Source organism: Opisthocomus hoazin, chromosome 31 (genome assembly GCF_030867145.1).
Source record: "Opisthocomus hoazin isolate bOpiHoa1 chromosome 31, bOpiHoa1.hap1, whole genome shotgun sequence".
Taxonomy (NCBI): domain Eukaryota; kingdom Metazoa; phylum Chordata; class Aves; order Opisthocomiformes; family Opisthocomidae; genus Opisthocomus; species Opisthocomus hoazin.
The window spans coordinates 4280188-4305868 of NC_134444.1; the positions used below are offsets into that span (position 1 = coordinate 4280188).

At 49.6% G+C, this 25681-nt stretch overlaps 1 protein-coding gene across 1 annotated transcript; it reads left to right on the plus strand.

Annotated features, from left to right (window-relative positions):
* The first annotated feature begins 19185 nt into the window (after positions 1–19185).
* LOC142365073 (olfactory receptor 14A16-like) lies at positions 19186–24257 on the plus strand. Its single transcript, XM_075445517.1, has 2 exons — positions 19186–20102; positions 24215–24257. Exons 1-2 carry the CDS (start codon positions 19186–19188, stop codon positions 24255–24257), a joined length of 960 nt encoding a protein of 319 aa, XP_075301632.1.
* The last annotated feature ends 1424 nt before the right edge of the window (positions 24258–25681 follow it).

Below are 25681 nucleotides of genomic sequence, written 5' to 3' on the forward strand. Positions count from 1 at the left end.
TGTGTTGCTTTTCCAGCAGATGTTGGGGTTGTTGAAGTCCCCCAGTAGGATGAGAGCCTGCGAGCGCGAAGCCTCCTGGAGTTGGAGGAAGAACACTTCGTCTGTCAGCTCCTCTTGATCTGGCGGCCTTGTCCTGGGTTTGGCCAGAACAGGGTTAATTTTCACCGGACTCCAGGAAGAGGCACAGCCGGGGGGTGGGGGCTGACCCCACCTGGCCAAACAGAGCCTGGTATTCCATACCATGTGACGTCACGCTGGGTTCCGGTGGGGGGGGGGCGGCGCGGCGGGAACGCACTCGCGGCTTGGGCAGGCGCAGCGCCGGTCCGGTTTCGGGAGAGCGGCTGTTGTACGGTTCGTGGTTGTGTTTTCTCCTTATTTGTATCGTTGTTGTTCCTGTTTTCCCTCTGTTTGCTGTTCTGTTAAACTGCCCTTATCCCGACCCACCAGTTTCTGCCTCTTTCTTTCCATTCTCCTCCGCACGCTGGCAGGGGGAGGGGCGGCTGCGTGGCGCTTTTGTTGCCGGCGGCAGCCGAAACCAAAACATTTAATTGGCGCCCAGACGTGGAGCGGGGATAACGGCAGGGCTGAGCAGCGGGTGTTAAAACTGCTTTCATAGATTTTGTTAAAATTTATTATACACATTTACTGTGCTAGTTAAAGTCGCCGGTAAAAATGTTTCTGACTTTGATCAAATATCTGTGCTACGTAAATCCTTACTTGCTGTATGTGTTTACTGCCATGCTGTTCATCATCGCTGGGAAAAAGATCAGGATGATGATTTTGCTCTACCTTACGATATCGACTTATGATATGATAACATCACTGTGCATGAAATTAGTCTTGTATTTGCATGCGGCACTGCGGTCATTTCCGTACTATGTCTTAGATTTTGTTAATAATCAAACCCAGTCTGTGGGGAAAGCCGAAGGGGATACCTTCCCCCACTCTTTCGCCCCCCCTCTCTTCCTCAGGCTGGTCCTAACTGCTTTTGAGAATTTCGAGTACCCGTGGGATGTTCAGGGCAGCACTCTCCTTTTGTTCTGCCTGCTGAACGGGTTCTGGGTTTTGTTTAGGGTTAAGCAAGTCGTTAAGAACATCGTGCAGAGACCTGCCCCGGGGCCGGATAGCTGTGAGTGGCTGGGTGTGTGGGACAGCATGGGCAGATGTCTAGAGCAGTGGGCACCACCGGTGTGTTTTAAACTCACCCCTGAACAAATACAGAATCCGGATAATCTGGTAAAATATCTGAAAAAAGTGTGCTGCCACCCTGGGAACTCCAGAGAGACACAGATCACCACAATGTGCTGGGGTCTGGCCCATGCCTACCGAGCTTCCGTGTTCAACACTGTTCAGTGCCTTAAAGGGGAAAGGGGGGGAAGCGAAGCGGCAGGCGCTGCAACTGGCGCTGCCCCCCCAGCCGGCCCTGCAGCCCCTCCAGCCCAGCAGGCAGTCACAGCCCCCCAGACTGGCACCGCCGCTGCCACAGCTGCAGGGTCTGCCTCGGTTTCCCTGGCAGGCACAGCAGCTGCTCCAGCCCCAGCTCCAGCCGCAGGCATCGCAGCTGAGCCCAATGACGAACCTGTGCCCGTAGCAGTCGCCCCTGTAAAACTAAAGAAAGATGCAAAGAGAGCAGATCGCTCTGGGAGGGATGACGATGAGCCAGGGTCATCACGGGAGACAGAGACAGAGATCATCACCCGGTCCCTGTCCCTGGGCGAGCTGCGAGACATGCGGAAAGATTTCAGCCGCCACCCAGGCGAGCACATTGCCACCTGGCTGCTGCGGTGCTGGGATAACGGGGCTAGCAGCTTGGAATTAGAGGGCAAGGAAGCCAAGCAGCTGGGATCCCTGGCCAGGGATGGGGGCATTGACAAGGCCATTGGGAAAAAGGAACAAGTCCTCAGCCTCTGGAGGAGACTTCTGTCGGGCGTGAGGGAGAGGTACCCCTTCAGTGACGATTTTGTATGCTATCCTGGCAAGTGGACCAATATGGAAAGGGGTATTCAGTACTTGAGGGAATTAGCTGTGCGGGAGCTGGTTTACTGTGACACAGACGATGAGCAGGTACCCACAGACCCAGATGAACTCCAGTGCTCACAATCCATGTGGAGGAAGTTTGTGCGGAGCGCACCCTCCTCGCATGCCAACTCACTGGCAGTTGTAAACTGGAAAGGTAAAGACGCACCAACAGTAGACGAGGTGGCTGTCAGACTCCGCCAATATGAGGAAAGTCTCTCTTCCTCCCTTGTCTCAGCCGTGGAGAAACTGGCCCGGGAGGTGCAGCAAATCAAAGAGAACATGTCCTACTCGCCACCTGTACGGGCCAGTGTCTCAGCTATTAGGGGCAAGCGTTTCCCTGCTCAGGAGAGGGAATACAGAGGCTATACACCCCGAGGCACCCTGTGGTTTTACCTGCGTGACCACGGAGAGGACATGAGGAAGTGGGATGGAAAACCCACCTCAAGTCTAGAGGCCCGAGTACGTGAGTTGCGAGGTAAAACAATCACAAAAGGGGACTCTGTTAGGAAAAATGCCGCTCCAGTTTCCAAAAGCCAGCTCTCCAGACCAGGTAGACAGTTTGACCTTGATTCCGATCCTCTGGAGGGGACCTCCAAGTCATTTTTACAGCAGGTGAGCAGCAATTTCTCTGACGAGGATTAGAGGGGCCCTGCCTCCAGCCAGGTGGAGGAAAGGGACAACCGTGTCTATTGGACGGTGTGGATTCGGTGGCCTGGCACGTCAGATCCACAAGAGTAGAAAGTTCTAGTGGACACTGGTGCACAGTGTACTTTAATGCCATCAGAGTTCAAAGGGTCAGAGCCCATTTGCATTTCGGGAGTGACAGGGGGGTCCCAAGAGCTGAGTCTACTGGAGGCTGAAGTGAGCCTCACTGGGCAGGAGTGGCAGAAGCACCCCATTGTAACTGGCCCCGAGGCTCCGTGCATCCTTGGCATAGACTATCTTAGGAGAGGCTATTTCAAGGACCCAAAGGGGTATCGGTGGGCTTTTGGCATAGCTGCTGTGGAGACGGAAGAAATTAAACAGCTGTGCATTTTGCCTGGTCTCTCGGAGGATCCTTCCGTTGTGGGGTTGCTGAGGGTTGAAGAACAACAGGTACCAATCGCGACCACAACGGTGCACCGGCGACAGTATCGTACCAACCAAGACTCCCTTCTCCCCATTCATCAGCTGATCCGCCAGCTGGAGAGTCAAGGAGTGATCAGCAAAACTCGCTCACCCTTTAATAGTTCCATATGGCCAGTGAGAAAATCTACTGGAGAGTGGAGACTGACAATAGACTACCGTGGCCTGAATGAAGTCACACCACCGCTGAGTGCTGCCGTGCCAGACATGCTAGAAGTTCAATATCAGCTGGAGTCAAAGGCAGCCAAGTGGTATGCTACAATTGACATCGCTGATGCATTCTTCTCCATCCCTTTGGCAGCAGAGTGCAGGCCACAGTTTGCTTTCACCTGGAGGGGCATCCAGTACACCTGGAATCGACTGCCCCAGGGGTGGAAACACAGTCCCACCATTTGCCATGGACTAATCCAGACTGCACTGGAAAAGGGTGAAGCCCCAGAACATCTGCAGTACATTGACGACATCATTATATGGGGCGACACAGCGGAGGAGGTTTTCGAGAAAGGGGAGAAAATAGTTCAGATCCTTCTGAAAGCCGGTTTCGCCATTAAGCGAAGTAAAGTAAAGGGACCTGCGCAAGAGATCCAGTTTTTGGGAATAAAATGGCAGGATGGGCGCCGCCAAATCCCAATGGATGTCATCAACAAAATAGCAGCTATGTCTCCCCCAACCAGCAAAAAGGAAGCACAGGCCTTCCTGGGTGTTGTGGGTTTTTGGAGGATGCACATCCCAAATTACAGCCAGATTGTAAGTCCTCTGTACCACGTGACCCGGAAGAAGAATGATTTTGAATGGGGCCCTGAGCAACGACAGGCATTTGAACAGATTAAACGGGAGACAGTTCATGCCGTAGCCCTTGGTCCAGTCCGGTCAGGGCAAGATGTTCAAAATGTGCTCTACACCGCAGCCGGGGAGAATGGCCCAACCTGGAGTCTCTGGCAGAAAGCACCAGGGGAGACTCGAGGTCGACCCCTGGGGTTCTGGAGCCGGGGATACAAAGCATCCGAGGCCCGCTATACTCCCACTGAAAAAGAGATTCTGGCAGCATATGAAGGCGTTCGAGCTGCTTCAGAAGTGGTCGGCACTGAAGCACTGCTCCTCCTAGCACCACGATTGCCGGTCCTGGGCTGGATGTTCAAAGAGAGGGTCCCCTCTACGCATCATGCCACCGATGCTACGTGGAGTAAGTGGGTCGCTCTGATCACCCAGCGCGCCCCAATGGGAAACCCCAGTCGCCCAGGAATTCTGGAGGTCATCATGGACTGGCCAGAAGGCAAAGATTTTGGAGCATCGCCAGAGGAGGAGGTGACACGTGCTGAAGAGGCCCCACTGTATAACCAGCTGCCAGAAGATAAGAAACAGTATGCCCTGTTCACAGATGGGTCCTGTCGCATTGTGGGGAAGCAGCGGAGGTGGAAGGCTGCTGTATGGAGCCCTACACGACAAGTCGCGGAAACTGCCGAGGGAGAAGGTGAGTCCAGCCAGTTTGCAGAGGTGAAAGCCATCCAGCTGGCTTTAGACATTGCCAGTCGAGAGAAGTGGCCAGTGCTCTATCTTTACACTGACTCTTGGATGGTGGCCAATGCCTTGTGGGGGTGGCTGCAGCAATGGAAGAAGAACAACTGGCAGCGCAGAGGCAAACCTATCTGGGCTGCCCCATTGTGGCAAGATATTGCTGCCCGGCTAGAGCAGTTGGCTGTAAAAGTCCGTCACGTGGACACCCACGTCCCTAAGTGTCGGGCCACTGAAGAACATCAAAACAACCACCAGGTAGATCAGGCTGCTAAGATTGAAGTGGCTCAGGTGGATCTGGACTGGCAACATAAGGGTGAACTCTTTATAGCTCGGTGGGCCCATGACACCTCGGGCCACCAAGGAAGAGACGAGACATACAGATGGGCTAGTGACCGAGGGGTGGACTTGACCATGGACACTATCGCACAGGTTATCCATGAATGTGAGACATGCGCTGCAATCAAGCAAGCCAAGCGGGTAAAGCCTCAGTGGTATGGAGGACGATGGCTAAAATATAAATACGGGGAGGCTTGGCAGATTGACTACATCACACTGCCACAAACCCGCCAAGGCAAGCGCTATGTGCTCACAATGGTGGAGGCCACCACCGGATGGCTGGAAACCTACCCTGTGCCCCATGCCACCGCCCAGAATACCATCCTGGGCCTGGAAAAACAAGTCTTGTGGCGACATGGCACTCCCGAAAGAATCGAGTCAGACAACGGGACTCACTTTCGCAACAGCCTCATAGACACCTGGGCCAAAGAACACGGTGTTGAGTGGGTGTATCACATCCCCTACCATGCACCAGCCTCTGGAAAGATCGAACGTTACAATGGGCTGCTAAAAACCACTTTGAGGGCAATGGGGGGTGGGACTTTCAAAAATTGGGATACCCATTTAGCAAAGGCCACCTGGTTGGTTAACACCAGAGGGTCCACCAACAGGGCTGGTCCTGCCCAGTCAAAACCTCAGCGCCCCGTAGAAGGGGATAAAGTCCCTGTAGTGCACATGCGGAACATGTTAGGGAAGACGGTTTGGGTTAGTCCTGCCTCGGGCAAAGGCAAGCCCGTCCGGGGGATTGCTTTTGCTCAAGGACCTGGGTGTACCTGGTGGGTAATGCGGAAGGATGGGGAAGTCCGATGTGTACCTCATGGGGATTTAATTTTGGGCGAGAATAGTCCATAAATAAATTGGATAAAGTTAGTTGTTAAATAACCCTGTCACTGTCTGTTATCACTGTTATAATTGTTATATTTTGTACCAGTAGTAGCATAGTAAGAATTGTCCAGATTAAAGAAGGATGGACTTTTTCGATGAAAACCTAGCAGAGCACAGCGATGATGGAACTGGACCTGGTTTTCAACAACTGGCATCCAGCAACTTCATCAAGATCAACATCTCCTGCAGACTGTGGGCACGGGCCACACCAGATACATCAGCCATGAGCTCCAGATGCAGCAAGTGACCGCCCATCACCACACATCACCTCCCCTGCCACGGAAGACCATAACGACAGATGGAGCCTGAAGTCATGGATTAAATGAACTCAATGGACACTTTTAGAGTGATGATCCATAGACTAAAGGAATGATATCTGGAGACAGGAGAAGTGGTGGTGATCAACTGTACAAGGGGGGACCTGGGCATGACGTAGATGGTATGGAATAAGGGGTGGATAATGTCCTGGGTTTGGCCAGGACAGGGTTAATTTTCACCGGACTCCAGGAAGGGGCACAGCCGGGGGGTGGGGGCTGACCCCACCTGGCCAAACAGAGCCTGGTATTCCATACCATGTGACGTCACGCTGGGTTCCGGTGGGGGGGGGGCGGCGCAGCGGGAACGCACTCGCGGCTTGGGCAGGCGCAGCGCCGGTCCGGTTTCGGGAGAGCGGCTGTTGTACGGTTCGTGGTTGTGTTTTCTCCTTATTTGTATCGTTGTTGTTCCTGTTTTCCCTCTGTTTGCTGTTCTGTTAAACTGCCCTTATCCCGACCCACCAGTTTCTGCCTCTTTCTTTCCATTCTCCTCCGCACGCCGGCGGGGGGAGGGGCGGCCGCGTGGCGCTTTTGTTGCCGGCGGCAGCCGAAACCAAAACAGGCCTGTAGTAGACACCAACCACTAGGTTCCTGTGGAGTCCTGGCTGGACGAGAGGGGACATAGTTTGGTGCGTTGAGCAACCCAGGTTCCGATCCGGAGGTGAGCCTTGGGAGCCGCTGACACGGAACCATGCTGGGAAGGCAGAGCGACGAGCTTGGGACACTGGAGCAGGGGGAACGTCACCGTTTCCTGCCACACTGTCACTTCCTTCCTGCCACGCTGTAGTTTCCTGCCACAGTACTGTTTTCACTTCGAGATGCAGCTCTGCACCAATCACGAGTTGCAGTAGTTTTGCCTATATATGGATTGGGGGTTTAACCATTCAGATGCTGTAATAGTTTTGCTATATAAACCTTGTTTTGCTGACTAATAAAGGTGTACGATCATACTAATATTGGGGTCACATCGTTACAACGGGTCCGTAACCCACGTCTACATTTGGTAGCAGAGGATGGACGGTTTCCCTGCAGGAGGCCCTCGGTCTGCGGTGAGCAGCTAGAGAGGGGGCGTGGGAACAATGGCTGGGAGGGTCCTGCCTGGGTGCGAACGCGCAGGGCAGACACAGATGGCCAACTCCCAGGAATTTTCGAGCCACACTGGGTCTGCCTGGTGCAGCTAAATTTTAACGTGGAGGCCGTGATTGCAGGGGTGGAGGTGGATGCTGCGGCTACGTTGCTCATCGGTATTCTCTCTAAGAAAGGAATAGACGCAACGGCAAAGCAACTCATGAAGTTGATTAAACGGGGGTAAAGATGGGGTCACTTTGCGGATACCCAGCTACTGTTTTCCATCTTGGAATGGCAAGAGTTAGGAGAGACAATGTGGGAAAGGACAATAACGGGGGAGGAAAAGGAGAGGAAGGAGATAAAAGCCATCCGCGAGCTCTGGCGAACAGTATTAGAGACCTTAAAAGCCATGAAAGCTGAAGGAGAGGTGGCGTGTGCTGCAGCTCAGATGCTAGCTCCGGAGCCCGGGAAAGATCACGTGCCTAAGCCTGGGACATTATCACGGGTTTTCAGGCTACCTGCCGTGAGAGGGATGACTGGCACTACCTGTAAGACAATTGCCGAGATTTGGGCGAGTGCGGAGTGTGGTTCTGGTCTGGGCACATAGAGGCGTGGCCCACCGGAAGTTGCCACTAGAGAGATCACGTCGAAATGCGAGCCGGACGCGGTAGTACAACAGCCCCAGGGGAGAGGGGAGGAGTCGGGCGCGGAAGTGCAACTGTCTTCCGGAAGAGGGGAGGAGCGACTCGTACCACCCCCAGAGGGGGAGGGAGAAGGGGTGCGGCTTACAACATCGGCCCCTCCTGGGGCGCGGCCTGCAACATCAGCCCCTCCTCTCTATCCACCAGTGCCACCCTCCAGCAAGGCGTCTCCACTCCCGACGCCCTCTGATGGTGGCCAGAGTGAATTGTAAGGAAAAACAGCGCGCGATCTTTTGCAGTCAGTTTTGCAGCGTCTGCAAGACATGAGTTTGCAGTTCCAGCATATGTCAATCGTTGCCAACCCCCCCCATCGGGAAAATGCGCTTCCTCTCCGAAATGTTTAGCAGTGGAACGTTGCCACCACTATGGGAGGTACCCAAGCCTTAGCCTGTCCTGTGGTACAGGTTAATGGACAAAGCAAATGGGAATCACATGACTAGAAGATTTTGCAACAGGCCCTAGCACCATAACGCAATATGGGGTGAAGGCTGAGGCCACTCGACAAATTGTTACCTGGATTTTTTCTGCTGACTTGATGTGCATGTACGACTGTCGGAATTTAATGCGACTGTTGCTAACTCCTACTCAGTTCTTGTTGTGGGGATCAGCATGGATACAATGGGCGGTAGATGAGGCGATGCGACATCTGGACCCTTATTATGAAATAACAGCAGAAGAAAAGGTGACCACTGTCGTTCAGAAGAGTCCTTTTGTTGCAAATGTACCACCTGAAGAAAGCCGTGAGCAGGGGCTGGGTCCAACAGACCCTGAGCAGGAATCAGGTCTGTTTCCCCCCCCCAGCTCGCTGGAGAATGGGACAGTCACTGAGAAAAGGAGCAAAGGCTCCATTAAAGAATTTTTTACAGTGAAGTTTGAAAGAACAAAGTCTTGCAGTTTAAAATCCCTGAGAAAATCATTACTTGGAAATCAGTGCATACAGCTTTAAATGCTCTAAAACTTACAGAGACTATCCTAGAAGCAGCTGCTACTCCTCTATCCTTATCTCAAAAGCAAGGACAGAGCAGCAGTCTTTTGAAATTTAACCCTACGTACGACGAAATTCCTACCGAACATGAGAAATGCGGGAAGTAAATCTGCCAGAACCTGACGATCCTTTGAATCCAGAGAAATGGGAAGTGGGGTGTAAAAATCCAGCATCTTGAAAGTGTACGACAGGGTCTCTTGACAGCAATTGGCGTACCCGACCTGAGATCAAAACGAGGTGAATTCCAACATAAAACTGCACAGTCCCTCAGATGCTGTACAGCCGCCGCGCCAGCAGCCACTGCATCGGACGGGTCAGCGAACCTTACACCTGGTGGGGCACATGGCTCCCCCCGGGCAACTGGCGGCACGGTTCCCCCCCCCACCCCCCCGCTTTTTCCCCCCACCGCCCTTCCCTCGATCCCAGCGTGCCGGCCCGTCCCGGCCAGCCCAGAAGCGCAACGGCGAGAACCGTCTTTCTGACATTCAAGGACTTGGTTACAAAAAATGTATACAATTCAATTACTGCAGTAGAATTCCTTGTGAACAAACAGCTGGACTTTATTATCTTTCCAAGGTTCAGATGGTCTACCTGCATGACGTTATTTACTCTGCTGAAAGGTGAAAATATTGACTTTACAGCTGAAGATTTGTCCCCTCTATTTACTTTGTTAAAAGGGACTCAGATTTATTATTTTCCTGAAGATCAATGACAAAAGCAAAAACTGTTTTACAAAAGATTTCAGATAAAATTGCAATTACCTTTACCTCCAGAATTAATGTCCAATTGCCAACAAATTTGTATATAATTTATGAAGGTTTTGTTTTACAGCCTTATCCTCTTTTCGATCAGTGGTGTGTTAACACGCAGGAGTTGAAGACTCTGGAATGGATCTTTTTGTCTCATACGCCCATGAAAACATTGACCTGAAAGGTACACATCATAGTGTCCTTAACAGCACAAGGTTGGAATCACTGTCAGCAAGTTGATACTATTTGCCTGCTGATGGTTAAAGATGACTTTGTGGTATTAAACAGTGAATCCTTATCGCTGCAAGCCGCTCTAGCTGATTATTTAAATAACATATGTTATACCCTTCCACAACATAAGCTGCTACATTCCCTCTCTCAAATTTCATTGCAGCCAAATCACCGATGTGTTTCTGTTCCTATTAAAGGAGCACGAACTGTGTTTCGGAAACAAACAAATTCATCCGATTAGTAATCATCTATTTTAGTCGTTGAAGGATCCACACAAATTGTTGAGCTATCAGTGGCCTTGCACATCTTTGAATTGTTTTCGACTGAACCACTCAATGTTGTCACAGATTCTGCATGTGTTGTGAATATTGTTTAACACATTGCAGATGCAATGATAAGAGAAGTCAATAAGAAACAATTTTTTTTCCTTGCTATTGAAATTAGAAAATCATGTGCATGTATATTTTATAATGCATATATGGTCACATACTACTCTACCAGGACCAATAACTGAAGGAAAGGCTGTAGCAGATAAATTGACAATGGCAGCAGTACTGCCACACAGTTTCAAGCAAGCCCGATTATCTCATGACTTCTTTCATCAAAATGCCTCTTCCTTGCATAAACAATTTGCTTTGCCCCAGGGGCAAGCCACAACAAATGTTCATGCATGCCCTGACTGTCAATGTATTACACCCGCACCATCGTGTGCAGGAGTGAACCCTCGTGGTTTACGAGCTGATGAGTTACAGGACTGCAGTATACAACATGCTACAGGTATACCACATTCTTCTACTGCACAAGCCATTGTCAAAAGTGTCCACGGGACCCTCAAAGCTATGCTAAATAAACAAAAAAAGGGGGAATCCCATGGGCAGTGTTACCCCACAGGAACAGTTAGACAAAGCATTATATGTACTTAATTTTTTAAATCGTTCTGATGATCAATTATTTACAACAGCAGCTGACCGTCAATTCGGGATGGTCCCTCCATTTGTGGCTCGACCAAAGGTATGGTATAAAGAATTTGGGGAATCACAATGGACAGGTCCTGTAGAACTAATAACTTGGGGAAGAGGCTATGCGTGTGTTCTTCTTTCAACAGGCCCTCGATGGTTACCGGCAAAATATGTGAAGCTATATCATGAGCTGAAAGAACGTAACGCAGAATTCGATGCCAGAGATGACCACGCTCACTCTCAGGGAGCAACCTCTGACATGGAAGCAGAAGAGATCCACTCTGGATGATCCTATTACACAGGGAACACTGAAAAAATTACAGCAAACGCAAGTACTCTGATGACTGCAGTGGGTGCACCACTCACACCAATTAATACATTCCTTGCATATTTGGCAATTATTTCCCACAACAGCTTTTGTATAACGAAGCAATCTTGGAGGACATGGTATATGTGATTTTAGAACTGCGTCTGCACAAGAGCAAAGGTCAACTAGCAGACACCGTGAGGAAAAGTATGAACCTTCACCTGAGGGCTCCCGACAAGTGCCCAGAGGTGCCAATATGCATGTACAAAAGACATTAATATATATATATATATATATATATATAAAAAAAAAAGGGGGGGGGGAGAAATGGAGAATGATAAGTACTTTGCAGAAATGTAATGCTTATGTATGTTAACATGGCATAAATATCTAGTAAGAGTGTCTTTTCGGTACACACATTTGAGTAGAACTATTCCCTGTGTGTTCAGTACTGCAGTAAAGAATGCCTGCTTTCTAGAACTCCAACATTAAGTTTTAGAAAGTTAATTATTTTACTGCTTTCTAGTAATAGATTTTGGGTACCCAGGTAGGACGCTGCTCTTGAACATCAATGGTCCGAGGGATTGCAGGACCTCCAGCCGGCACCGAGGGATTCTCGGGGAGAACCTCTGATCACTGGACCAAAAAGTTCTGAGCACGAACCATTAATAAGGCAAAGACATTCTTCCAGTATTGTTTCTGTTGCCTATTTGTTAGTCATAGTAAAAGCTTCACAGCATTGAGCTATATCCCTGACAAGAAGGGAAAGTGTCCTTTCTAATCCAGAATTGAAAAGAGAGTACTCTTCCTGAAACTGAAGCTTGGGAATTTGTCTGTTAAATGTTGAATATTATTGTAAGTCCTGTCTTGGCAATATTTGGACTTATGCTGAAAACTTGGTGTGCCTGTGTGTATGTGTGTGGTCGCGACCATGAACGTGTGATTTTATGTTACAGTGTTTGTATTTCTGTGATCTGATGGATTTATTTGGTTTCTGTGATCTAACGGATTTGTCTGGACTAAGTAACTGTTTTGTATCTCTGGTTTGGTAAGGTCTGCAGGTATTGACTATTTCTGGTTTTTGACTTTAGACTGTTGTATTTGGACTCTGATTTATCAAGACTTCGGAAGCATTTGATGCAGCAGGGAGTAGATGTGGTGATGTTGGCAGCTTTATGCTTTTATGTACATTAATTTTAGCCTATATAGTTAATGAGTCATAGTTCTAGATACATTGATCTTAACCTAGGTGATTAATATGGATAGCCAATACTAAATGTTATGGATGTTTGTATATGTGATAAGTATACCTATAACCCAAGTGCAAATTTACTGAGCTCATATTATTGATACACTGCTATTTCGATGCCTAACGCGATGAGATGCATCCCCTCCCATTGACAATAATGATATGTTGTTGTCAAGCGGTACTTTGGTCCCACCATCCACACAGGAAGAAAACTGGATACAAGTAAATCCAGCAAGAAAACTGAATACAAGTAAATCAATCTACACCCATATGCAAGGTAACAGATTTACCATCAGTACGTATCATTCTCAAGTTAATTTGATCTTTCTTTATATCCAACAGGTTATGGTATGCACTTCACATCTCTATGTCTTCAATCAGCATTTGTGTTCTTATATCTGTTAGTATTGTAGTTTGTGTGGGCCTCTGAAAAAGTGGTAGCAAGCTGAAGACCAAAATTATGTCAGCTCTCATCATCATCAACAACCTCATCAACTATACCTGGCTTGCTCAAAAAAAAAACCAAAAAGGGGGAATTGTGGAGTCCTGGCTGGACGACAGGGGACATAGTTTGGTGCTGTTGAGCAACCCAGGCTTGGTAACGGAGATAGACCTTGAAAGTATTGAACACGGAACACTGCTACAGAAGTAGAGTGGCGAACACGGAACGCTGGGCAAGGGAACTACCACGTTGTTGCTTCCTGCCTTAGCCGATTCCGGCCACGTCGCTGCTTCCTGCCTTATCGTCGCTTCCGCATCGAGATGCAGCTCTGCACCAATGACAGCGAGCTGTAGCTATTTTGACTATATATGGTTAAGATAACTAACCAATCAGATGCTGTTATTGCTTCGCTATATAAACCCTGTTTTGATGACTAATAAAGAAGAGCGATCTTACTCACATTGGGATGGTATCGTTTCTACCGTTTCCGAGTTCCCACTTCAACAAGTAGATACTGCAAGTCTTAGGGAAATCATAGAAATACCGGAAGGATTGTTGGTGCACTACCAGCAGAAGACCCACGAGGCTTGCATCTCAAGGAATGGGACACCAGAGGCCAAGGGAAGGATGGTTAAGGCACTGTCATGGGATTTGGGAAACGGAAGCATGCTCTCTTCTCCCTATCTCCTGACATCCTGTCCTCTTCATCGATGTGTTAAACTCCATCGACTAGGTCTGGACTCACAGCCATGTCGGATAACTTATGTGTAACTGCAGCCAGTGTTGTCCTACCAGCTCAGGATTTGAACTCCCATTTGAGCCCAACCCATTTCAGTTTACACGACTTCCATCTTCTGTCTGACACTGTCTGTTGTATGACAGCACTCTCCTGGATCTGCACACAGGTTTGGCAAGGGAGTTTAAATACGGAACTGGAACATCTCCCCTTGCTGAAAATGTAAATGCAGCAAGCTTGAGCCAAAACACATGAGAACCCAAACTTCTCATAGGCCAACTAAAGAAAAAATTCCATAGGCTGTGAGACTTTCTCTTTACTCAAGACTCTTTTTCTGAGTCCACGCAATACAGCTTCATTCATTTTTTCCTCTCTTTGTCAATTGGCTATAAGCACTTATGGATTTAAACTGCTTTGCCAGGTTGAACCTGTGTCTCTGTGTAAAACTAGCCTAGCATGTTCTGGTTTGTTATTTTAACCCTCATGTATATGCAGAAAGAAAAGGCATTTCTACATCTGCAGCACCTTTGCCTGATGTCTGCTCCAAGAGCGGAAATATCTCAGCCTGCAAGGTGAAATGGATGAAGCGGTGGAGGATAAATGGTTTTCCTGAGACAATATTTGCTAGGAATACAATACAAAAAGGTTGTGAAAGTGAGTGGGTGTGAAAGAAAGAGGAAAACTGCCCATCCAGTGGAGCTCTGCAGAAGGAGGATGGAGCCGCACATAACAGGAGGTGGTACAAGTGCGAACAGCAGGTGCAGGGGACTTCTGTAGGGAAGGCTGTGCAAGGGCATGTCCTGACTTCCCCCAGCTGCAAACAGAGACCAGGCAGTGTGCTGAAGGGATGGGGAAAAGTGTCCTGGTTTAAGAAAGCGTGGATGAGAGAAGCCTGCAGAGACGAAGTTTGGACAGACTTCAGACAGGCCTTTCAGTATCTGAGCAGGCTGAGCTATGGTGCCACAGCAAAATAAAGATGCTCTCAAGAATGTTTTGGAATTAGTTCTAGTGTCACTAATATCAGTAACAGGACAGTGCTGCAAGGGAACTGCTTCTTATTCTTGATGATGACGATGAACTAAAACTCTTTAATTTCCTTCTCAACAGTTATTCTCTATTCTGGGCAGCAACATTCAGGCTGGAAGGGATCCCAGAAGGTGTCTCGACCAACCTCCTGCTCAAAGCAGGGTGAGACCAGAGTACTCAGGGCTTTATCCAAACACATCTTTATTCCATTCCAGGATAGAAGCAGCGCACACTCCCTGGGGAAAAGCTTCCAGTGCTTGAGCATCCTCATGCTAGAAAGGATTCTCCCTATAGCTAGCCTTTGTGACTGTTGTTGCAGACCATTGCCTCTTGTGCTTGTATCATGGACATGAGCCTTACTCCATCTTGCTGGGAATGGTGCAATGCTGCTGTATGTCCCTCTCAAGATCTTCACTTCTCCAGGCTTAACAAGATCAGCCGTCTCAGCTTCTTCTCACACTACCAAAGTTCTCCCATGCCGATGGCCTCAGCGCTGCTACATTGAACTGGTTCCAGTTTATCAAGGTCTCTCTGGCGTGGTCAGATATATTTTGGATACCGTGTAAAAAGTGCTGAGTGGACTGGCTGTGCTCCTGCTCATACAGCCCAGGATGCTGTGGGACTTGTTTGCTGGTGGCTCGTGTTTACCTAAAGAAACTCAGAGACTTCAAGACCCTTTCCCACATTGCTTCTAGAAGCCTGAGCAGTCCCTGGGCTCAATCATTGCAGGGTCTTAGTCCACCTCAAGGTCAGGACTTAGTGACTATCATTAGGTTCCTATTGGCTCCTCCCTCCAGTCTGTCAATGTCCCTTGAGATGGCAAGCCTGCCCTCCAGTGTAGTGTCTGCACTCCTCAATGTGATGTCTTCTACAAATGCTATGAAATAGCACTCTCTCATCTCCTCTGGGTCATTAAAATACGCTGAACAGGGCAGGTTGCAGGACAGATCCTTGTCATTCCCTACTAGCTACAGGTCCCCAGGCTAAGTACCAAACATTGACCATGTCTCCCCATGCCCAAACATCCAGCTGATTTTTCTTACCGCTACTTATCCACCCACACAGACCATAAAATCCTGTCCTGGAAACAGGAATGTTGTGGGAAATAATGTTGAAAGCCTTGATGACTTCCAGTTAAAAGCTACTCCCCCATGTCCAGAACAGAAAGCAAAGAGGATGGCCAGGCACCATTTCCTCTGGGTAAACCCAGTCACCTTCCCTTTCCAACACCCAGAAATGTGATCCAAGTGCCCACGCTCTAGGACACAGCCATTTGTCCCTTGGGCACTTTGAAAGGTGCGTGCAATATCTGAGTGTTCTCAGTCATCAGAGTCCCCGCAGCCTCCATGACTTTTCGGTGATGGAAAGTGGCCTGACTGTGACATCGGGGTGTTGTCTCAGCTCCCTGGGGTGCTGCCCCTCCTGTCCTATAGACTGCTGAGGACTGCACTTGCTGAAGTGATGCCTCACTTGACCCCCTGTCACTGCTGGATGTTCTCCTCCAGAGTCCTGCCTCGGAGCCCAAAAGGCTGGAAGAGCTTGCTGCTGGAGACTGAGGCAAAGAGGACATGGAGCATCCCAGACCTATCTACGCCTGCTCTTACTAAATTCAGCACTGGCCACACAGTGTCTCTGTTATTCTTTTAACCGCTGCTGAAGTACTCAACACTCATTGTGGTTCCCTGGAATTGCCTTACAGATTTAGACTGGTTTGTCATTTGGACTGTCCCTGTGCTTGGGGGGTGCTGTCCTTGAAGGACAGCTGTACCAACCTCTGCCACCACAGCTTGGCAATTGAATCCGTCAGTGCCACAGCTCTGTCTCTGACATGAACGGCTCCAGCTCATCCTGTCTGTGCCCCTGGCTGAGGGCATTGCTGCACATTTGGGATGAAACACAGATGCTGTCCAACCAGGCATGCTCATACTCGTCATAAGGACAGACGGTATCAAGGGTCCAAGACCCTATGTGTGCAAAGGTTTTTGTTTCAGAGCAGAGACATGCATGGACAAAGGAGAGCTGAATGTGTTTGTAGCCCTAGGAATGTAAACCAAACATCAAATGCCTAAATTAACTCCATTAAAGTCATCCCCCCCTTAGCTTGAAATAATAGGTCCTCCCCTGTCAACTTTTTGCTGTCCTGCATAAATAAGAGACAAAAAAAGTGATTCTCATGCCCAGCTTCTGTTCAAATAGGAGTAATGACACTGCTAAAACTAAGTGTCTCTCTGCAGCTGAGGGAGGGAACATCAGTGATTCCTCCAGGCTACTCTGCATCAGGTTCCCCTGGAGCCCCAGGGACACCTGGAGAGAGCCCAGAGGGGACAGAGTAAGTCATGCCTTGGGCTGGTCCTCTGCTGCTGAGCTGGGCTGGGCTTCTGGGATGGAGTGAGATCATGGCAACCAAGCAATGCTGCAAAAAGGCACAGCTCTGCCCAGAAGCAGTTCCTCTGCAAAGCCCAGCAGGGCTGAGGGCACTGCCTGCAGGTACCGAGGGGAAAGGAGTGAAGCAGAGGTAGGTTACAGGCAAACGGGATTTGGAAGTCTTTGAGCTGAGACCTCACTGGCGGAGAGCTCTTCATAGCTCTCTACACAGTAAGTCACTGGATGCAGAGCAATTTAGCTTGTGTTCCTGATGGCACCTCCAAAAGCCGGCACACCCTACAGCCTCTGAGATCTGTCAGGAGGACTCTCGCAGTGACTCCGGTGTAGAGGAGTAGGATGTGCTCCTGAGCAGGGCTTTCCTGCTTCACCATCAGAGAGATAGGGCATGACGGCTGCCTTCTCCTGGGGATGGCTGTAGGGCTGTGAAGGTGGGTGTGCAGCCAGGGGTGCACAGGAGAAGATGCAGGTGGAAGGATTGACTCCCAGCAGGGCAGGGTCCTTCAGCTGTGGAGAGGGTGCTGCATGGGTCAGGGCTGCTCACAGAGCCAGCTCATGCCCAGGTCATTTCCAAAGGGACTTTCCACGAGTACGTTCAGTGCAGGGGATTCCTGCTGGAGTCTGTGCTTTCTTGAATCTGTGCTTCCACTTTTCTCTGGCTCAGCTTGGTGGCAATGGAAACCCATCTGTGCAGGTCAGAGCAGGGGCTGAGACTCTTCAGCCATCACACTGAGGTTTACGAGGAACCTCAGCAAGTGCCTTTACCCCCCACCATCCTGCAGATAAAACCAGCATCACCTTTCCATTTTCACCAGGGTTTGTGTGACCTGTTCTTTCAGCCCTGCACAAACAGAGTGGTTGCAGGGCAGAGCTGTGCCCACGGGGACTGCGATGGGATCTGTGAGCACGGGCAGAACAACAGCATGATGCCAAAGAAACAAGTCCCAGAAGGCACAGCTGCAGGCAACGGAGATGTGGGGAGGGAGGGAGGGAGGGAGATGCTGATAGAAAAGCTGTTGCAGGGGAGACCTGGGAACCTCCAAGACATGCCTTGCAGGGCAGACTCCTTCCCTGAGCAGCACGCCTCTTGTCTCCTCTCCCTCCCTACAAAGCCCTTAGACCATAGGTTCTAGGCCGTTAGTCACCTCCTAGTCTAGCTAACTAGAAGAAGAGATCAAATGCATCTCCCCTCTCATGTGCCCATTTCCCACTGACCAGGGCCCAAGGGAGACTGTCCTGCATTGTTGATGTCTGGGAGGTGGGAGATGATGTGAAGAGCTGGGTAAGGGAAAGATTTCCTGAGTGCCCCCATGTCTCTCGTATCATTGGATGTTCTTGAAATTGCTTTCAGGCTCTAAGGGAATGGGAGTTTCAGCTACAGAGTCAGGCACAGACCTTGTGAGTCCTCCTATGCAGAAGTGCCCACAGCAGTGAGGTGTGCCAGATTTCCTCTAACCTGTGAAGCTCTGGGCAATGCAGTTCTGGAGGCTGAGGAATAAGCTGACTCTCCTTTAATAAGCTGCCATGGTTAGGACCCTTGGCTATCTCCTTGGGGTGTCCATCCAAGCGGCATGCAACTTCGAGGGGACAATATGATCCATGTGAGTCTTTGGCTAGAAGTGGGGAATGGAGATTTTTAAAAAGGGTGAGTCATTTCATGGTCTGCAGTGGATCCCTCTGCTTTTAGCAGTGTCTGGTTGCTTTTCAGCGTAACAGACGGTTGTAATCAGTCTCGATCTTAGAAAGGTTCAAGTCCAGGGCAGCTTAGAAAAAGACGGATGCATAGACCAGCTCCCCTTTCCATATCAGCAATCCTTTTGTTGGTAGGACTCACTTTGTTCTCCCTGAATGCAGCAGAAAACATTTTCCAACTTCCTTTTGCCATTTCTGTTCCTTAGCACCCAGTGCTGCAGAGCAGGGCTGACTCCTCAGCACTCAGCAGGCAGCACCCCTGCTCTTCACAGCACACTCAGCCAGCACAGACCAGAGCTCCAGCCACAGAGCTGAAAGCAGGTCTCCTTGAAGAGGAAAAGTTGGTTGTGTGTAGCAGTGGGCGAAGTCTAGGAGAAAGGGCTTTGACTTTTCTCAGAGAATTCTACCCTAACTTGTCACTGTCTCTTTCTTTTAGGACAGTGCTCCACGCTGAGGGGAAGCAAATGTCCAACAGCAGCTCCATCACCCACTTCCTCCTCCTGGCATTCACAAACACACAGGAGCTGCAGCTCTTGCACTTCTGGCTCTTCCTTGGCATCTACCTGGCTGCCCTCCTGGCCAACGGTCTCACCATCACTGCCATAGCCTGCGACCATCACCTCCACACTCCCATGTACTTCTTCCTCCTCAACCTCTCCCTCCTTGACTTGGGCTGCATCTCCACCACTGTCCCAAAATCCATGGCCAATTCCCTGTGGGACACCAGGGCCATCTCCTACTTGGGATGTGCTGTACAGTTGTTTTTCTTCCTTTTCTTGTTTGCAGCAGAGTATTGTCTCCTCACCATCATGGCTTATGACCGCTACCTTGCCATCTGCAAACCCCTGCACTACGGGACCCTCCTGGGCAGCAGAGCTTGTGTCCACATGGCAGCAGCTGCCTGGGGCACTGGGTTCTTCTATGCTCTCCTGCACACTGTCAACACATTTTCAGTCCCCCTCTGCAAGGGCAATGCTGTGAACCAGTTCTTCTGCGAAATCCCTCAGATCCTCAAGCTCTCCTGCTCAGACTCCTACCTCAGGGAAATTGGTCTTGTCCTTGTTAGTGTCTGTTTAGCTTTTGGATGTTTTATTTTCATTGTACTGTCCTACGTGGAGATCTTCAGGGCTGTGCTGAGGATCCCCTCTGAGCAGGGTCGGCACAAAGCCTTTTCCACGTGTCTCCCTCACCTGACCATTGTCTCTCTCCTTATCAGCACTGGCATGTTTGCCTACCTGAAGTCCCCCTCCACTTCCTCCTCATATCTGCATCTGGTGGTGTCATTTCTGTACTCGGTGGTACCTCCAGCTGTGAACCCTCTCATCTACAGCATGAGGAATCAGGAGATCAAGGACGCACTGAAGAAGCTGATTCAGTCATTTATTCCTCTGCAGAAATAAGCTGCCCTTGTCTCTTCAGAAGTGAATTTCTAGTTCACCTCTGAAGCATCCTGTGCACGAAGCATTTTGTATGTGACAGTCCTGTTTGTCCAGGAATGTCTGCATCCACTCAGCTTCCCCAGAGGCACAACCCAGCCTGTCTGACCTAGAGGACTCTGCATGATTCTCTTGCAGAATGGTACAGCAGGACTGTCCTGTTAACTCCTCTGTAATAAAAGAAGATTTTCTCAGTACCAGTGTCTGGATGTCAGGCTCTTCTTCCAAAGCTGAGGTCAGGAACAGGCTGATGTAATTGCCCCTATGAGCATGCTGCTGTGCTTTGCTTCTACAGGGGTTCTGCACTGAAGGGCGTGGGGAGATGTGTTAGAGAATGAGCCTGTGTGGATCTTTCACGCGTGGGTGCCCAGTTCGGAGAAAAATGATGGTGATCCACAGGGATCTGCCTGGGACCGTGTCCCTGTGCCTTTCAGGAACCACTGCCCTGCAGGCAGCACTGCCAACTCAGGGCAATGCCCAAGATGACATCCCTGGTCAAGAGCACAGCTATTTCTGCATGCACCAGTTTGGGCAGGGTTTTCTCTTACTGGTGCAGCTGGAGCTGCCTGGGGAACCCTCAGGGCAGGAGCCTTGTGCTCAGAAGAGGGACTGGTACAGAGGGGCTGCCAGAATTAGGCAATAAGATTCTCTTTGAGACAAGGCCAGCAGACACAGGGAGATACTGGCTTCTGTCTCCTCATGCCACGGCTGGTGCCAGCCCTAGGGCTGATGGAGAGCCTGAGACTCCTCTCTGTCCCTCAGGACCTGCTGTGCCCATCCGAGGGGCTGTGGCTGTGGGGTGAGTGCCCAGATCTCTGCAGGTCCCTGTGCTGGGCACTGCTATAGTGCCAGCCTGACTGGGGTGCTCTGTTGGGCTGGGGATGGGTCAGTGGAGATGGGGAGAGCTGGGGAGGAGCTGGTCTGGGCTGGAAAGTGTCTGGGAGAGAAAAACACCTGAGTAGAACTTGTACTGCGTGAGTGTGCAGGGGGAGCACTCACAGCGGAGGAGGGTTTGTGGTGCAGAGTCAGGGCTCGTGAGAGGGGTCAAAGACATGTGGGTGTATGCGGGGATTATGAGAGCCTGTGCTCTCCATGGCATGGACAAACTGGGAAGGTGGCCTTTGTCAGCCCCCAGCCTTTCTCAGCAGCTATTTCCAGCACTGGCTTCTCACCTCAGGTTTATGGATGAGTCTTGTTGCAAAGCCACCTCCATCCTCCTGGTGGGCTCAGTGGCAGCATGGGGGGAAGAGCCAGACCTGCCCAACCTCTCTCCTGGCCCATGCCTCAGCACACCCCAGAGAAGGGCTGCCTGTAATGTCCCACATGGGACATAGCTGAAGCTGGGAAAGGGTCGGGTACTGGGGAGGCTGCAAAAGTGATGTTCTGGGGTTGTGTCTTGCTGGGGTTATTATTTATACAGCCATTTCTAAAATAGGTTTCCTATGAATGCTTTGAATGGGGAAATTGTTTCGAGGACATGTTTGTATTAATACATCTGATATCTACATTTCATCTAAACTGATCAAGAACAATGGAGATTGGAGAGGTTGGACAGAGGTGACTATTATTTCTTTGCTCTCAAGAAATTATCACAAATGGTACTACTTCCCTCATATCATCCCTGGGTTTGAGCTGGTCAGGTCTTTATAGGGTGTACTAGGGGATAACATCATGGCCCTTCAAGTGCCAGACCCCAGCAGATACAGAGAGGCCCAGGGCATAGTCAGTGAAAGGAAATGTCATTTCTATCTGATAACCTGATAAATCTCTGCAGTGTAATGACTGGCTGGGTAGGTGAGTAGAGATTGTCCACCTGGAATTCAATAAGGCTTTCAACACTGTCCTCCATCAAATCCTCATGGAGAAGCTGATGCAGCACGGACTGGACAAACAGACAGTGAGGTGGATTGAAAACTGGCTGAAAGGCCAGGACCAGAGAACTCTGATCAGTGGCATGAGGTCTTGCTGGAGGCCAGTCATTAGTGGTGCTCTGCAAGTATCCGTACTGGCTCCAGTCCTGTCCCTTCAAATCTCAGCTCTACTTTTGTGATTCTGTGGTCCTGTGACAGCCTTTCTGGGAAATCAGTGCTGCCAGAACCCTCTCTGAATTGTCCAGTGCACTGATGTGCACAGAGTGATGAAATAAAAGGGGAATTAGATGGCTGTGTGTGGTTACAGTGAGTTTCAGAGTCATGTGGATATCAGAGATGGTGGACAGGCCTGTGAGGCACGGAGAGGGAGTCATCTTTTGCGACATTTTACAGGGATGGTCCATAGACTAAGGGAATGATACCTTTGTATAAATCGAAGGCTGGGAAGGGGGGTGATGATTAATGAGGATGTACTGGATAATGTGAGACCTGATCATGCTGTAAATAGCATGGAATGAGGGGTGGGGATTGTCCTGGTTTTGGCTGGGATGGAGGTAGTTGTCTTCATGGCAGCTTTTCTTGTTCTGTATGTTCTGGATTTGTGACAAAACCAGTGTTGAAAACACAGGGCTCTTTTAGTTAGTGCTGAGCAGGGCTTGTAGAGCATAAAGGCCTTTTCTGCTTCTCACACTGCCCGTCCAGTGAGTAGGCTAGGGGTGCACAAGAAGTTGGGAGGGGACATAATGAGGACAGCTGACCCCAAGGGATATTCCATGCCATATGACATTGCACTCAGCAATAAAAACTGCAGGGATGGAGGAGGAAGAGGGGACATTCAGAGTTGTGGGGTATGTCTTCCCAAGTAAAGGTTATGTGTGAAGCAGCCCTGCTTTCCTGGAGATGGCTGAACATCAGGCTGCTGGTGGGAAGTAGTGAATGCATTGGCTGCTTTTGCTTGGCGCTTGCGCACAGCTTTATCTATTAAAATGTCTTTATCTCAGCCCACAATTTTTCCCACTTTTACCCTTCCAAGTCTGTCCCCCATCCTAGTGGGGAGTAGTGATCAAGTGGCTGTGTGGGGATGAGCTGCCTACTGTGATTTACCCACCACACTCCAGCCTCTCGAGATCTCCCTGGATGGCAGCTCTGCCCTCCAGCTTATTGACTGGCTCTTCCACAGTTGGGTGGCATCTGCAAACCTGACAAGAGCGCAGTCCATTCATTCCTCCATGTCATTGGTAAAGTTGTTAACCAGGACAGACCCCAGGATGAACACTTGCAGTACGCAATGTATTACTGGGCTGCAGGCAGAGAACCACTTATTTACAATGAACCTCCGAACCCCACCATGAAACCAGCCCTCCAGACTGTAATGTCCATATTTAGACACCTGGCTGGGCCCAAAGAGTTGTGGTGAATGGAGTTACACCAAGCCAGTGGCCAGTCAGAATTGGTGTTCCCCAGGGCTCAGTATTGGGAACAGATCTGTGTATATTTATCAATGATCTGGAGAAGAAGATCAAGTGCATGATGCAGATGACAGCATGTTGGGTGGGAGTGTTGATCTGCTGCAGGATAGAAAGACTCTGCAGAGGGATCTGGACAGGCTGGATCAATGGGCCAAGGCCAATTGTATGAGGTTTAACAAGGCCAAGTGTCGGGTCTTGCACTTGAGTCACAAGAACCCAATGCAATGCTACAGGCTGGGGGAGGAGTGGCCGGAAAGCTGCCCGGCGGAAAAGGACCGTGCGGTGTTGGTCGACAGCCGGCTGAACATGAGCCAGCAGTGTTCCCAGGTGGCCAAGAAGGCCAATGGCATTCTGGCTTCTATCAGGAATATTGTGGCCAGCAGGAGTAGGGAGGTGATCGTGCCCCTGTACTTGGCACTGGTGAGGCCTCACCTCGAATCCTGTGTTCATTTTTGGACCCCTCACTACATGAAAGGCATTGAGGTACTGGAGCATGTCCAAAGAAAAATGACGAAGCTGTCCCTAAGGTGGCCGTGGTCTCCCTGTTTATCAACACTGCGGTGTTTCCCTACCTGAAGCCCCCTTCCATCTCCTCCCCATGTCTGGACCTGGGGGTAACTGTGCTACACTTGTGGTACCTCCAGCAGGGAACCCCCTTATTTACAGCATGAGGATCCAGGAACTCAAGGATGCCTTTAAATCAGTGATTCCATGGACATTTGCTAATAGCAATAAAATTAACACCTCTCTGCATAAATGATTCCCAGAGTATCTCATTCCAGGGATATTATTTTTGTTTCTTTGTTTGTTGTGGGTTTTGTGTTTGATTTTTTATTGTTTTTATAATATCATTATAGTCATCAATATTGCTGATGTTATTTTTAATTCATGGTTTTTAGGTTTCTGCACAAATATCTGTATTTGTGTCAGTACATCTGAGTCATGCACCTACTCTGCGTCTATAGGGGCACCGGCTGCTCTTATAAAAGCATGTTTAACACGGGCTCACTGTTAGCCTCTCTTGTAGCATCTCTGTAATAAAAGGGGTTCTCCTCAGTGCAATACTTTCATGCTGGACTCTTCGTACAAAGAGTCCTGAGGAACTGCACCACTAAAATTCCTCTTCCTCTATGTGTTCAGGACTAAAAAGCTTTGTGTCTCTTTGTGACCTGCTAGAGACACAGGACTGGATTTAGGAGTCGCCAGTCGATTCTGGCAGGTAAGATGGTGAGTGTAATGGATGGATGTACACAGGGCTTTTATACAGAAGGAGAATCTGGAGCTGCCTGGAGAGCACGGTGGTTCTCATGAGACAGCATGTTCCTGGGGTGGAGTGGGTGTGGAAGAGGTCTTCTCCAGTTCCTCCCCACCAGTCTACAGCAGGAATTCCCACAAAGGGACACCCTAGTCCACATGTGATCATACCATGGCTCACTGGAGGGGGATGAAAACTTCAGACTTCTGGGGTGGCCACGCTCCTCCTAACGCGGTCCTATATGCAGTTGACCTTGTTCATGGTGAGCATGCACCACGGGCTCTTTTGATGTCCTTCATAATGCCCAGGTCCTTGTCCTCAGTATCATTGCTCAGTCAGTCAGGACCCAGCCTGCCCTGATGTATGGAGTTCAGAATTCCCCTGATGCAGTGCGGTGAATGACTTCATGGACCCCAACCTTGTGCTCGGTCAGAATCATTTTACTGCTCAAGTGAATACCTTATATACTAATACAACAGTTACTAGAGCCAATCAGCTTTGCATTCGTGGCTTTGCGGATGTCAGTTCATGGTTGCTGTTTTCCAGGATCTTTTGCAGGTGGGTGTGTGAAAACAGCTTACCCCATGGGAATAGAAAGGCAGGAACAGGATGCGCTGATCCTTCAGGGTCATGAGACAGTGCTGTTCTGTCCCAAGTTATACGGTTTCCCACAATGCAGGACTGACTACTTCTCCTTTAAAACTTGAGAAGCTTCTGTTGGACGAATCCCGCAGTTTCTCCACATCCTCCACGTTTGTGACTGTTGGTCGCAAAACAGAAAAGGGAAAATTAGGCCAGGAGTTGTTTTAATTGTGGAAAAAACAGTCACTTTCAGAAGGAATATGGAGTCAAAGGACCAGTTAGCCAGGAGGGAAGAAAGTGGTGTGTGAACTGTAAGCAGGATAACCACAATAGCAGCGAATGCAGAA